This window comes from Halichoeres trimaculatus, unplaced genomic scaffold, assembly GCF_033239565.1.
Source record: "Halichoeres trimaculatus isolate MK-OKI-2021-1 unplaced genomic scaffold, fHalTri1.1 fHalTri1_scaffold_8, whole genome shotgun sequence".
Taxonomy (NCBI): Eukaryota; Metazoa; Chordata; class Actinopteri; order Labriformes; family Labridae; genus Halichoeres; species Halichoeres trimaculatus.
The window spans coordinates 24,155,722-24,171,423 of NW_027437186.1; the positions used below are offsets into that span (position 1 = coordinate 24,155,722).

At 43.0% G+C, this 15,702-nt stretch overlaps 1 protein-coding gene across 4 annotated transcripts in view; it reads right to left on the bottom strand.

Moving 5' to 3' along the window:
- Positions 1-15,702, bottom strand: part of LOC141794951 (C-terminal-binding protein 2-like) — a 76,893-nt gene that overhangs the window by 32,090 nt on the left and 29,101 nt on the right. The window contains exon 1 of one of the 4 annotated variants that reach the window (XM_074675621.1): positions 4,276-6,625. The exons of the other annotated variants lie outside the window; for them this stretch is intronic. Within the exon in view, the coding sequence (XP_074531722.1) occupies positions 4,276-6,625 (2,350 nt within the window). Of the gene's footprint in view, positions 1-4,275; positions 6,626-15,702 lie in introns of those variants that run through there. 4 annotated transcript variants of the gene reach the window in all.

Consider the following 15,702-nt stretch of genomic DNA (forward strand, 5'->3'; position numbering starts at 1 on the left):
GATCTTTAAAAGCCTGACCTGCCGATATCGATTTGGGCCGATACCAAGTTTTATTTTTCATTTTTTATAAATGACAGCATATACCTTCAATGTTCCAATATTTTATTATTGAAAATCATTGAATAATACCTGTGAAACAATAAAATCTTTATGTTTTAACTTAAACAACCAATAAAGTGTCCAAAGTTTTATGTCTCAGAGCAAAAAGCAACTAAGGCTGGCTGTCAGACCTTCCTGGAGGTATATAAGATCAGTTTAATATGTAGGATGGGCCGATCACGATCCCTGATCACCAACCCTGATCACCAAACATTGATCCCCAATCCCCGATCCCTGATCACGAACCCCCAAAATTAAGGAAATTGGCACCCATCGATCGGTGCATGTCCATCTACCACCATTAATATAAGTTTGTTCAGGGAGTAGAAAACCATAGCATGATGGCATCTGCCTTGAGTCAAAGCTACGGCCTTGACCAGTGGCAGATGGTAATTCTGAAGCCGGCAAGTGAGGGGGAGGACGTTTGCCAATTCAGTCAACAATATAAGCACATCTTTCAATTAGGTAAAAACAATGGATGATTCTGACCCAGAGAGTTGGGTTAGACTTTTAAGAGCATAAGCAGGCCTCTGAAACTTGTAATTCTTAAGCTCGGTAACAACAACCTGCAAGCAGTGCTTATTACTGTTCTTGACACAGCTGCTCATTTTTTCATATTCATCCAAGCCTAAAAGTCAATCATTATTCTAAAGTACAAAATTGAATTCTGAGTCTTCCTAGCAGATGTTTCACAGCTTGTTTTAGCTGAGGCTTAAAACATTCAACAGAACAATACATTCAATGTCCACGCTTATCTGTTGTATCACGCGTTAATCCAATGGCTCTTTTATATTATGTCATGGCACTGGTAGCCAGACTCTGAGGTCAGGAGGCAATGATATTCCTTTGTGTGTGTGTGTGTGTGTGTGTGTGTGTGTGTGTGTGTGTGTGTGTGTGTGTGTGTGTGTGTGTGTGTGTGTGTGTGTGTGTGTGTGTGCCGAGCAGAATAACATAAGACAACCTTTAACTTGCACACCAGATTAAGGCCAAAGTTTGACCGTCAAAATCTACAGTGCAACACAGACCATTTGTTTCATCTCTGTGGACAGTCCAAGGTTGACTGACAGCTGTAAATGCCAGTTTCCCCTCCCCCACCAGGAAAGCAGCACTCATCATCCATCAGTAGTAGAACTGCAACCCCCCCCTTAATCCTTCACTCAGTGTAACAACTGCCTGTAGCTTTGACCTGGGCCCGTTAATACATAATCTGTTATCTCCAGAACTAATATGCCATAACCCACCCCCTGTATCACGCTAAGTCTATAGCAGGGAAGGAAATTGCGGCTAGTGTGTCACGCAGGGCAAAAACTGACCTGAGCTGGCATCACATCGCTTGGCCCAGGTCCACGAGCGGAAGCCAGAAGCCTCTGTGGGGTTGGAGGTAAAATAGTGGTGGTCTGACATTAACATGGAGGGTGATGTTGCTGGTGCGGGGGATGGGAAGTGAGTCCTAGTTAGTCAGATGGAGGCGGGGTCTTGCTCAAGGGTATTGCACAAAGCTTCAAATACTACACAGAGCTAAAAACTACATTTACTCAGTGCTGTAACGAATGAATTCTTTGAGGTTGTCAGAAATCAGGAAGTATCATGAAGTCAAAACAAATTGGATACAAAGTGCTGAAAACAGGTTTCTGTTGCAGTTAAACTATCATTTGTCTATCTGACAAACCTTGAATGTGACATCTGAGTCTTTCTTTAAAAGGAAAGGGAGGATGAAATGCCAAAATATCTTTGAAGAGCCGTCTGACTTTTATTAATCCCCCATAAAGCACAGTGATGGTTTGTACTGCTGTCTTCCAGATGAACTAGATTAGCTGAGCGTTTGTTAAAAAAAAGGCTAGCATGTAAATTTGCAGTGTTTTCTGACAATGGGCTGACCCTTTAACCAAAAGCAAATCTGCCTACCATTACCAAAACCCACGTTGCCTAGCAACATACAATTTCGGAATATGCTTTCAGAGCAGCTTTGCGCCTGTGTCCATTAACAGATGAAATTACCTAAGCAACAAATGTCAGCTTCATGCAAATAAGGTCTACTCTGCTGACTGTGTGTGTGTACCAACACTGTGATGTCTGTGTGCGGGGAGCTGCAGTGTGTTTTGACAGCCAAGCAATGGGGATCTTTTACTGTCTGCTCTTTTGGGTCTAAAAATTATAGAGACAACAAAAATGCCTCCAAAACTCATTTGTTTTCAGTCTGTGACGCTGCCACTGGAGTCTATTTCGAACCTACTGGCAGTTCACAGAGCCTCACAGAAAGCAGAGAGGCTGGTCTGGACAGAATGAGAATATCTGTGGATTAGTGCAGCAGAGGAAATAGAGGATCTGATGGATTAACCCCCCCCCACCACCACCTCTCATTACAACCTGCACAGAGAAAATGACACAATCACACGTCGGCCATCAGCACTGTAATTCGATTTTATCTGTCCAGTGATGCTGCTAGTCAGCCTGTGGTGAGCGGGTGTTGATGGAGAAATCTGAGTTTAGGCTCACAGTTAAAAAGAAGGTGGCAGCTCTGATTATGTGGAAACAAAGCTGGAATCTCATAGATTTGTGATTCTGTTTCATTTAGAGACTGAGGCACAGCTCACAAACTAAAGTTTTACCCACTCCCTGAAACAACAGCACCTGCTTATTTCTACACCAATTTAAACAAAGTTTTAACCTGATAAGAAAAAATGTAAAAATAGCCACATTCTCATTACTATTTTATGCAGGTCAGTGGTCCACCTTGCAGAGTTGTTGTGAAGCCTTTCCCGGCAACTCTGATGCACCCTCATTACCATAATGCAATAAGACATCCATGTTTACAACAACAGGAGCTGGGGGGCTGAGGAGAGATGGTGCGTGGCAAAGCAGAAAGGACTTCATCAAAAACAGCTGCAGTAACAACATTACCACATCCAGAGTGCTACATACAACCAATGCAGCAATCACCATTAAGCCTATTTATGAATGCTGTGTACTTGTGGCTGATTATGAATTTGAGGCGTTGCTCCCATTATTTACAAAGAGGTATAACAAACAGCCAATAAAAGCTTAACTAGGAAAAATCCTCTTGCAAAGGCAATCATGCATATTGTGCACAGATGCACATCATTGCAACACACACTCACGCCTGGACACCTCATGTTCCCAGACAACACTGCACACAACAGCTGACTTATCTAGTCACATACATCTTCAAGTAAGTAGTTCACATATGAATACTGGAACAGTCCAGATTTGCGGTGCATTCAAAACATTCTGACAGCTGTTTCTCGCATCCTCAATGGCTATTTTATGTAGCATTTGATTGGGTGATGTGTACTTCTGGCAAGAGAGCATGCAACAGATTACTGTGCTAATAAAAGACTTCACACAAAGTGTTTGGAAACCTGAAGAATCTTGCTCTCCTAGTGATAAGCAGTCAAAAAAGTGAGATACAAGTATAATTTAAGGATCAAATCCAGAATCCAAAACTAGGACAGGTTGGGAAAGTTATCCTTGTACGGTTTTAATCATAATCCTTCAAAATGATTTGAAAAAAAGATCGGCTGTAGCCTTTGGGTTTCGTTCCACTGGCCTAGATAAGAAGAATACAGTCTCATTATTTATCTGTTGAACAAAAACAGAACAGCAAACAGAACGACTGATCTGACCAAAAGATAAAACCATTTCAAAGAATGCTTTGGTATTAACATCATGCTTGGACTTTCTAAAGGTCAAGCATCGTACATCACGCATTGATGACCACACTCAACTAAATATATCTCACATACCACTCAGCTGAATAATGTGTGCACTAACCACAACAATGATAAATTTACTCTTAGTGACAGAAATACAAATACAAACCATCACAATCAAAAACAATTTTTGTCTCATAAAAAAATGACTGCAATCATATTGACTAAAGTTTTCGCTTTCAGTGTCGAAATCTCAAGCAAATTGTAGAAAAGAGGTGAAAGATTCTAAAAAAAAAACAGCACTGCTTTGTGGAGCTTGTCAGAGAAATGAGAGAAAAAAATGGAAAATGGTGTCTTTCACAAAGCATGCCAGAAATGCTCAGGCCCAAATCCTTTCCCTTATCTATAAAAAACATGTGAAACAGCCAAGAAAAAGCAAGAGCACATGTATCAAGAGATCAGAAAAAAAGCAGATGATGAGAATATGAGAAGAACAAAGATTTACTTGTATCTGGAGACGCCATTGTGGATACAATAACTGGCGGACCTGTGCGGCGGCTCAGCTTCTGGTTAGCCATCAGGGCACCTTGGCTGGGGCCAGGTGGTCCAATAGGGACAAGGGCATTGTCAGGAGCAGGTCCCCCGCCCTTTCGTATCAGCTGAGGACTTGGATGTGGGCTGTGCATGGGTGAGAGTGGCAGTATGTTCCTGTCCCTCTTCATCAGCTCCATGGGCACTGTATAATTGGTAGAGTAAGCTTTCGGTACTTGTTGGGGTGGCTGTGGTAAAGCTGGCATGGACACAGGCATCTGCTGTGGCATACCTGGCATGGGGTGCATGGACCCTGGTATGGCAGGCATTGACCCCGTCATTTGCTGTGGCATTATCTGCATACCCTGCATGGGCATCCCTGGCATTGCCATTCCAGAAGAGTAGGCAGACATGGGTCTTTGTTGAACAGGCACAATGGCTCCAGCGTATGGCCCTGGGGAGCGTGGTGGTTGACCTGGGTAGGCTCCGGTGGCTTCTAGAAGATGCTGAGAAGGAGCACTGCTAGGCCTTCTCCCCCCTGGTTCTCCCATCCTTGGGGAGATGGTCTGCATGGCTCCAGGGGTCTGTGGGGGCACCAGGTGAGGGTCTACCGTCAAAGCCTGTGGAGGGTGTGTTGGATGGTGTGTTGGTGGCTGGTGATGGTAGATATCTGAGCGATGGCTAAAGCTATTAGAGCGGCCCCGCATAGGTGTTTGGGGTTGGGAGGGGGCTGGTGTAGCTTCAACAGGTCGCTTGCAGTTATGGACCAAGCGAGATAGCACACGAGCTTGGCCAAGGTTTGGGGCGACAGTGCGGACATCGTTTTCTTCCATTACAGACAGCATGCTGGTGGAGTCAAAACCTTGCTGGATAACAGAAGAGATGGTGCTCTCAGAGAGGCCCTCATTTCGCAACAGGGCAAGAAACTCAGGATCAACTGTCTTCTTGGGGTCCACAGGCATTGGTGTTTGTGGGACAGTTGGGGGAGGAGCTGGAAAAGCAGCAGGAGCAAGTGGCGTAACTGCAGGAGCAGGGACCGGAGCTGGGGCCACCTGCACCGGTACAGGTGCAGGTGCAGCTGCAGCTGCAGCTGCGGCAACTACTGCAGCCTGTACTGTAGCAGGTGGAGCAGGAAGTGGAGCTGCCACTGCCAAGTTGGGGTCAGCGATCGGCATAGTTGGTGGCGGTTGCTGTTGCATTTGCAGTTGCTGTTGTAATTGCTCTTGTTGTAGTTGTTGTAGTTGCTGCTGCTGTTGTAGCTGCTGTTGTTGTATTTGCTGCTGCTGAAGCTGTTGCTGTTGTAATTGTTGCTGCTGAAGTTGTTGCTGTTGTATTTGTTGTTGCTGAAGTTGCTGTTGCTGTATCTGCTGCTGTTGCAATTGTTGCTGTTGCTGCTGTTGCAATTGTTGCTGCTGTTGCAATTGTTGCTGCTGTTGTAATTGTTGCTGCTGTTGTAATTGTTGCTGTTGCACAGTGTAGGGTGAGGCTGTCTCTTGCCTCATGATCATACCTTGACTGGAAGGATCTACGACGAGACAGGTAGCAGCCTGTTGCTGTGGATCCACTGGGCGGCCGTTGACATCCGTGTAGACCGTCTGACTTGTCAGAGGTGGAGGCTCGCTGGGGTACCGTGGAGATGCATGTTCCATACCATAATGAGGAGATGGATCGCGGGACGGTACACGCTGTTGGCTGTCAGAAGTCATTTTGGCAGCAGCTACAGCACCAGGTTCTCTATAACCTCGATTCAACTCATGAGCAGATGGAGGTGGTGGAGCAGGTAGAGGTGATGAAGGTGCTTGAGGTCTTCCCCCCTGTCCTTGATCCCACACAGCACGAGCCCCTGGTGCCATCCCAAAACGAGACCCTGACCTGCTCAATGGATGAGGATGAGACGGTGCAGGTTGCTGTTCTGGCCGGTAAAAACCCTCAGGTGGACGAGGAGTCATAGCCGGGTCATGGGAATAGTAGTCCGGGTGAGGAATGGATCCTCGGTGAGCCATGGATGCACGCTCGTAGTGGTTTAGATCAGGAACAGAGCTTTTTCTCAGTGCCCGTGGATCTTGTCGCTCTGCGTAAACCTGTCCGTAAAGGGAGTCCTGGTAGGAATATGGGTCACGTTTTAAATCCAGTTCAGGGTGTTGTACTCCTGGTGGAGGCTCGTACCACCCTCCTCCCTCTCCGTATGACAGAGAGCTCCGTCGGGCAGCTACTCTTGCCTGCTGATCGTAGACACTCTCAGCCCTGTCCCACTGACCCTCATTCCCTAATGTGTCCCAACTGTGGGAGCGACCAAGGCTCAACTGTTTGTTGGGGACAAGCATTGGCAAAAAGAAAAAGCCAAGGACAGCGTCAACAAAGTATGAAAGACAAAAAAAATTCCTCTGCTTAAAGCCTAGTTTTAAAAGTTCTCTTTAAGACTTGTAGCTACAGAGTAGAGAGAGGGGAAGAGAGCAAGCAGGAAAGAAGATGAAGCAGGGTCTACCGTTTCACCTGATATCAGGTTGTAATATTGTAAGTCCGTACTATCGGGTGACTCCTCCTTTGGCTGTGGTCCTTGAATAATTAATCCCTGGTCATGCTGGCTTGTTGTGCACAAGGAAAAAGGACACCACACACAAACACATCACACCAAACCACACAAACACTGGATACCGCAGAGGAAGCACAGCTACTCCATGAGAGACATAGTAACAGGGTGCATGCTTGAGATGGCCACTGAATGTAGGGAAAAAAAAGGACAAAAAAAAGGAAGAAAGAAGGGGATAGGTTGGGTTATAGGTTGGGATGGGCTGGGGCTTGTACTAATCCAACAGGGTTTATCTCTCTCCTTCTCTGGGACGTTTTACTTGCTCTGCCGATTGCTATGAGGGATTACATCCAAATAAAGCCCGTTTAATTCCACTTCCCACTGTGACGTCATGTGAACCAGATTCAAGCGGATCTGGAGATGATGATGATTATGATGATGATGATGACGTCTACAAATAAAGTCCAGCCACAAACCCCTTACCCTGGGTGAAAGAGTCACCTACCTGGAGCTGTTAGTGATGCACTGTCGTCAACAGGTTTCAGTGTTACAGTTTGCCAGATTCAGAGCGCGGGGAGGGGAGGCGCGCTGCTTCATTGAATACAAATGAAATACAGTTCTCTCCGCTAAGTCCCATGTGCTGTCAGTAAACATTAAATCCACCCTGATTGGACGCTAATCCTCCAGGCCCCATGCTTGCTGCAGAGCCTCCAAACAACTGCTGCCCAACTCACACTGAAATGCCCTTGATGCCTTGGTATTGCTCGATGTCACTGCCCTACTCTCCCAAATTTGAGATCACCGAGACCGGCTGTCTCTATGTTGACTTGAGGGACATTGAAAATTACAAGACATGGATTGCAAAGAGATTTCAGATCACATAATGAAATCCACCTGCAATGTTTGTCCTATTTATTCTCCTGATGATTGCCATGTCAAGCAATAATCCACAGAATTTTTTTATTACTGTCAGTGTGTAAAATGCATCACTCAATCCCAAGACAGTTTTTATTTCTCTATTTATATTCCAACACAAATTTTGTGCATATGATTTTATGCTTCTCACTGTTGGTAAAATGTGGCACCTTCCCCCTCTTCCCTAAAGCTCCTTTGATCTCCTCCTCTCAGAGAAGCTTCGTAATCTGGATTTGCCCATTTGCAAAGAAAAGTAAAACACACAGGGAGTGGGGTGTGTGTGCATCTGTGTACAAGAGTGGAAAGGGGGGAGGGTTTTTTGTGACTGCAGATTATCCAAACCACCAACAACCTGTGTCTTAAAAAACATATGTTAATCGGGAGCACAAGAATCCATTTGACTTCTTTTAAAAATGACAAAAAGCAGGGCTGCTTTAAGTGAATATTTCCCTAACTTCTTTACGGGGAAGATCCTGGTGGTAATACTGGTAAATCCAGCAGAGACACAGTCAGTGTATCTGTTTAAAGGCTTTTTTTTTTTTTTTTGAAGACTCAACAACCAGCTAAAACTTAACAGGGAAATTGACACCACTCCTCCGGCTTAACAGTTAGTGGTTGTTCATGAAAATTTGTTTTTGAGCAGGGACACTCAACAAAGGTGATGAAAAGCCTAAATCAGAAAATTGTTTATTCCCCAACTTTTCTACAAGTGTTTGAGGACGACAGGACGTGACCAGAGAGAAACATCTAGTGGCCAAGGAGAGTTTGTTTGGTTTTGTGTTTTGTGTTTCTAAATTTTTTGTAGGGGTTGTTTTTTCAGGTGCAAATGGGTAAAATTCTGATTTTGTCAATTGTAGTTATTTTTCTGTAATGGTTTCATTTCTAGATTTCTTTTTCAGATTTCTTTTCAGGTAAGTTTTGGGAAAATGTTTTGCTGTGAAAAAAGTTGTGTTTCAGGAAATCGTCATGACTTGGCTGAAGGGTCATGACAAATAGTCAACGGACACTTAAGTCAATGGCAAAGTCATGATAATTACTGTCCAATAAAATTAACAACATATAAAAGATGTATTCACTGGATGAAACTAAGACAAAAGGTGTGTGAGATCCTGCTAAGGTGTATGGCAGAGATAGTGTCTCACTGGGGTGGGGCTTTTTTTCAAAATGCCAAGCCCAGATGCTCAGATTTGCATCTTGAAAACTAGACCCACCAGGAACAAGGGGGGGCGGGGTATGTAACAACCCCACCCTTATTTACTAAACAATGTATAGTAGGAAAAGAATGTTTAGACAAGAAAAAAAAAAAGTATTCACAGGACACATTGTTTAGGAACACTGGCGTACAGGCGAGACAATGCATCAGCCTGAACATTATCCCGGCCATGGATATGTCTGATTTCCACTTTGAAGGCTTGCAACCACAAACTGCAGTTCATCAAGCGCTTTTTGTTTCGCATCCAATGTAGAAACACAAGAGGTTTATGATCTGTATGGACAACTACAGGAGCAATAGCAGCACTGACATAGGCTTCAACATACAGAGCCATGATAAGTGCCAGCGCCTCCTTCTCAATGGTTGAGAACCATTTTTGATGAACGTCGAGTTTCTTAGAAAAATAAGAAACTGGATGCTCCACCCCATCAAAACCTTCTTGTAGATGAAAAGCACCGACACCAGTACTGCTCACGTCCCCAGCCAGCTTTGAGGGCTGATCAAACCAGGGCGCCACAAGAATAGGTGCATTTACCAAGAGACTTTTTGTCTGCTCAAACACCAACTGGCAGGTTTTGGACCAAATAAAACGTGACAATGTATCTAACAGTGGAAAGTTATTTAACCAAAGGAATGTTCAACATATGACTACAAAACTGAACCTAACTCTGTGGAAACCTGCATGTCTCATTACATGTCACTGCTTCTGAAACCTAATCTCTCATGCAGAGGATCCTGTTTATTAATGCATGAAAATAGATGAGGAAGGTGAGGAAGTGTCCAAAATCTAATCTCAAAGCTCACCACATATTTTAAGCGAAGGAGAATTCCTTGTTTAAAAGCAGCATATTAAAGTTTCTGAATGTCACACAAAGGGCTTGTTGAAGATTTGCAAGCTTGTCTGTCATCGTCTTCTCTCATATCTTGTTTAATCACAGTTGTGTAATTAGAGTAGGATGAGATCAGAGAGGGAGCATAGTACTCGGCTGTTTTCAGAAGATGACAGGAAAAAGCTGTGACGGTGGCTCCATAAACCAATTCAGCAGATGACTGAGAACTTTTTCACTTTTCGTAAGGTCAGAGGAACATTAGTCAGCTTTTTGCAAAACGGAAATTAAAATGGGAAGGAGCGGAGGCAAAAGTAAGACCTCAAAGCGATCTGAAACGGACTATAGAGATGAATTATTAAATCAAAGCTGCTGGCTGACAAAAAAAGGACATTGCTGAAGCCTATTTTGATTTTATTTAACAGTTTGCTGTTGTAATGTCATAGGAGTTTTACAGTCAGTTTAAGTGCAGGTGTCATTAATCACCTGAAGGCACACAGGTTCCTGGATTTTATTCTGACCTTGTGTATAAACTTTTATTCTACTGCAAAATCAGGAAATTATGAATATCATCACCAATTTCAAAGCCAGTCCACATGTGTCCTTGCAAAGTATAGTCTCCGTTTAAAGCTTTAGAGGATCCAGCATCAGGATAAAATTTACAGAGCCAGTATCAGCACACGCCACAAACACAAACATATCCATGTCAAGAGCAATGGCCCACAGAGTATATGCCATCCTCTGGCTTCTTTCCCCATCCTCATCCACTGCTCTCATTACTACTTCTAGCCCAGCTCTCAAGAGACTCTGGCTCTCGCTGCAGCAGATCACTCATCCCCATAAAGTCAACTTCAAACACAGAGACGGGGCAGAGGTGTGTACTCAGGGTTTGCCACTCTAATCCTGACAGGAAAGTGAATCGTAGAGTTCTGTTTGTCTCCAACTAAACAATGTTTGACTTTCAAATTCTAATGCTCCTCCATTTGCTATACTTGCCAGGCTGTGCACACAACGCCAGTTTCACTGTAACAGAGGGATTTATGGAATTAAGCCGAGGATTTTGGAACAAATATAATACCACCCCAGCAGAGGCTTATAAAGACCTTACATTGAATAAGACTTGACTGATAGAAAATTTTAAATGGGGAAAATATAGAGAAATCTCGATGCAATTATGTCTTTCCTTTAGCTACGATGAGATTTGGGGAGAAGCCACTTTGATATGGAGGAGCACTGTGGACTTAAACAGGAGCACATTTTTCTCAGCTTTAGAGAAAACTACATAAAGGTAGACATGATTAGAAAGTAAAATCAATGACTGATTGTTCACAAAAGAGGCTGTTAAATAAACTATATCTATTTTTCTCACACAGCACTTTACCTTTGAATTACAGGGCTGCAATTTAAAAACACAGTGTGCACTGGGGTATGAAATCAAAAAGAATGGATACAAACTAACATAACCCTCAACTACTATGTTTTTTTTAATATGTAAGACTTCTTTACTGTATATAAAGCAGGACAATATGTCATCATCTCAACTTATTGTACAAAAGTGAAGCCAAAATACCCCTGCAACAGGTAGCTGACATATTACACTGGTGATGGTTTTGGAGCCAGAGTAAGAAGAGTACGGTTTGACTTGTCCAATTCTTTTCTCTACAGACATTTAACCCTTTACTGCCTGCATGTCACAAATTAGCAGCAAAGCGTGTCAGGTCTTGATGTACCAGAAACAACATTTGTATTGCCTACTGATTTGTATTCTACACAAACCAACAATTGTATCAAATACATCATGTCACAATGTATTGGTCTGAGAATGGAGCTTCTTACATCTATCTATCTATCTATCTATCTATCTATCTATCTATCTATCTATCTATCTATCTATCTATAGATAAATAAGATAGATATTTATCTAGATAGATAGATAGATAGATAGATAGATAGATAGATAGATAGATAGATAGATAGATAGATAGATAGATAGATAGATAGATAGATAGATAGATAGATAGATAGATAGATAGATAGATCTCCAATAAGATGAAAGAGCTAGCTGTGCTGACCCAGCAACAGAGGGAATACCAGAGGGCAGAGTAGCATCATGCTATTCACAGACATGGCTAACGGAGCTAACATCAGACACCAACGCCACATTGGAAGAAATTCCCCTGCCGTGAGCAGACAGGATACAGGAGACAGAGACTGAACAGACTGCTGAAGAATCTCAGTCCTGGACCCCGTGGAGGCTGGTAAGTTGAATTGATTGAGTAGCCCATGCCACAGGTCTGCTTACTCATTTTCTAACGCAAAAGCTTACGTCCATACCCTGCAAGTCCTCTCAAATGAAATCAAAATGACTCAGACTCTGAGACCTGTGATTGGACTGCTAGGAAGCCTTGTATTTGCTGCATTTCCACCGTCTCCTCTGGCATCTCTTTAAGCGCCTTCTTTCTATTCTTTCTCGTAACAACTGACATGTGATCAACGGTGGCGTGTATCAGTTTGCACGGAACATAACATGCTCAGAGTGACTGGAAAAGAGCAAGAAGACTGTAACTGGCTCCTTAAATCAGGCCTTGCAGCAGTCTCACTCTCACTACTAAAAAGTATTTTATATAGCCCCACTTCGAAATATCTGAAGTGTCCCTTTAATGTCACGGTTTAGCCAACAGAAAAATCAGAGGTGGGTTGCTTGTTTTAAAAAAATGTTTGCATGCCTCACCAAATGTCAGAGTTCACTCCTCCATCCACCCCTCAGTCACACCCACACCCACACACACAGAGTACACACACATTGGTCTCACACGATTCCAGATCCCCACCCAGCCTTCTGACCCTGCTCTGCTTGCCTTCTGACGTGCAGCAGAGACAGCAGTGGCCACGGAGCTTCGTTAATGTCCCTTTTCATTCACACACGCGAAACCGCCGCTAAAGCCTTGGCCTCGCTCTGACGTGCATACATGAATACAAAATCACACGCTAACTCAAAGTGAGGGCTGCACTGTAAGAGAAATAAAAACAACTGTCTCCTCCGGTGTGACACGTCACGTACTTAAGGCATGATTTGAATGTTAAACGCACATTGACTTATGCATGAGCGCGGGGCAGGAGGCACTAACTGGAAATGGGATTACAATGCTGCAAAGAACAATGCTGTCAGATGAATTGTAATGCACACTTTAAAGACATTATGTACATGGCTGCCTTGAATGTGATTCCAGTGGGATTATTTGTCTCTGAGAGCATCTCCGTAGGGGCCAAATGGCCTGTAAAACAAAGGTTGACAGCAATGAAGCTGGTACTTATCTTAATAACATTATACTTGGTGAGCGTTATATTCTGAATTTACATCCTCTTTTTTTCAATTTCTCAAATTTACACAGCAGGAAACAAACACATAGCCCCACAGATTTTTCAACCAGGTGTATAAAAAATAGATCCCTTATCCCATAACCCATATTTTTCTAAGTGCACCCCATCACCCTGTTTTCCTAATTGTTATGTCACTGTGATACTCTGCCATTGCTGAGGAGTTTATTTTAAGATTAAATTTTTCCAGGAACTCATTTCCAACTTTCAACAACCACCACACTTAATGCCAGCTCAAACAAAGACACTTAAAAGAAAAGCAAACCAGGTAACTGGGAAAAGGATCCCACTCTAATGATATTAATAGCACATAATAGCCGGTTTGCTACACATTTCTTTCCAGAAACAACACTTTGTTCCATTTTTCTATCTGCTCTTTTCTCCTCTTTTCCTCCCTTTCGTTTACCCTGTCCCCTCCCCGCCTCCCCACAAAGCCTGTAAAGGGGTTGCGGGTTTTGGTGAGGAGCCTGGAACAAGCCGGAGGGGGGGTCAGACCCAGAGACTGCTGCGATGACTTCATACCAGAGCTGGATGCCAGAGCGTGGGGAGACTGAAGGGAGGGAGGGATGAAAGCAGGGAGGTGGATGGAGCCCTGTGCTGAAGAACTTACGACACGAAGGCCCCCCTACCTCGGCCTGCAGGGAGGGATGACATCAAGATCCCCCTTCCTTCTTCTTCTTCACCCTCTGTTAAAGTATTTCACAATAAAGAGCTGCCTTGTCCATTAAATGTGAGAATATGATTCAGTCACACACTAAGTTTCGTGCTACTTGAGCTTGACCAGCCAATTTATCTGCTGCTACATGTTCAACATTTTTCTGTTTTACACATAACAAAGCAGGACGCATTATCATGCATTCATAAGCATATTAAGTGAACTGCCAACCACAACACTTGGAATAGCCATGACAAATTACACTACCCCACCTTGTGGTGTTTGCATCCCAGCACAGATTTACAACTTGTAAATCAACATTCAGGAACATGCTGTCACTGCGACCTAGTTCACGTCGCAGTGCCGCTCACATCCCATCTCTGCCCAGATCAGTCAGTTAGCTCTGGCTAAACGGCAGTGGCAACGACACACATTCTCGCTCGAGCCAATGCATGCTGGGTACACAGATGGAGTGGACAGACGGAGAGACAGAAAGGGAGAGAGAGTAAGGGAGAGAGAAAACAAGGGGGAAGAATGAGGGAGTACGGGAACTGATGCTCACAACAGATGTTTGCCACAGTTCCCTTATTGCAGTAACACTCGTCTTGGCACTTAAACAAACCCACAACAGAAGGAGCAGTTGTAGCATATACATTCTGAGAGCTGATAACTAAACTAAACTATGCAGTTAAGCTCAGCAGGAAAATAAGAGGAGCAGTTTGTATCCATTAAAAAGGCTGTTACTGATTTTACAGTTCGAATAAAATCCTTCTGAGTGTTGACGAGTGTTGGTACCATCAGTATATTTACCAAATCTAAATATAATGAGGAGTGAGCTGTGTTTTTAAGCATGGGAGACCTATGGCTGCTGTCTGCTGTGAACAGAGATGAGGATCATTAATTTTCATTTATAATGATTCCATAATTAAGATTCTTAAGTGATCCTAGTATTCATAGATTTTACTATCAAGGGGGTATTATGCTTTTACATAATTTAACATGGATTTAGAATAACAGTGCTGGATACTCATACTGTGCACAGATTTTTAAATCGCTACATAATAATATGTTGTTGAAATTTGCATGGGATCTTTAGGAGATCATCCCTGACTTGCTGAAATGGTGAGGTCATTGTACAATGATCTCCTAACTAGCCACGATGCCTTAGGGGCAATTCACTTCCTCCTGTCACAAGAATAGCAGTCAGTTATTCAAAAACTTTGTGAGACAAGGGACATTTGTTTTAAAACATCTGATCTGAGTAAAAGGATATAGCTCAATTCGACAAGACCCATGACAGTCAGTTAGAGACTTGGTAATCTCAAACTTACTGTTTTCAAATTTTGAAAAAATAATTTAGAAAATAATTAAAAACCTGGACACTCTCTCAGGTCTGCTACCAATATTTTAGATTTTCTGGATTAATTAATAGATTTTAATTTCTGCCTGAAATTTCAATCTTGTAAAAAAAGAGATTAAAAAAAACATCAGCTACCAGCTCAGAGACAACAGCCCCCCTAAAAATATGGTCAGTATAATTTAATGTGAAAAAGAATCTATTTCTTTTATCTGAGTTGAAAAACAGGAAATGTTGTCAAACTTGGACAATCAATCAGTCACTTCTATGCTACGTCTCTATAACGCATCAATCACTGCTAAATTTTTCAAACGAAATCCCTCATCTTAATTACAGTTATCTCCTGCATTCATCAGGTTCCACCATTCACTGTAATCTCACTTAAAGAGACCCAGTTAAGCATTTTCTGAAGCCTGTGTCATGTTATCCGAACTGATCATAAGACATAATGTGGCCAGATTTGCTCAGTTTACAAGCTCAGCAGAAAACATCTTGGAAATACCCAGAGCTCAAAAATGACTGTTTT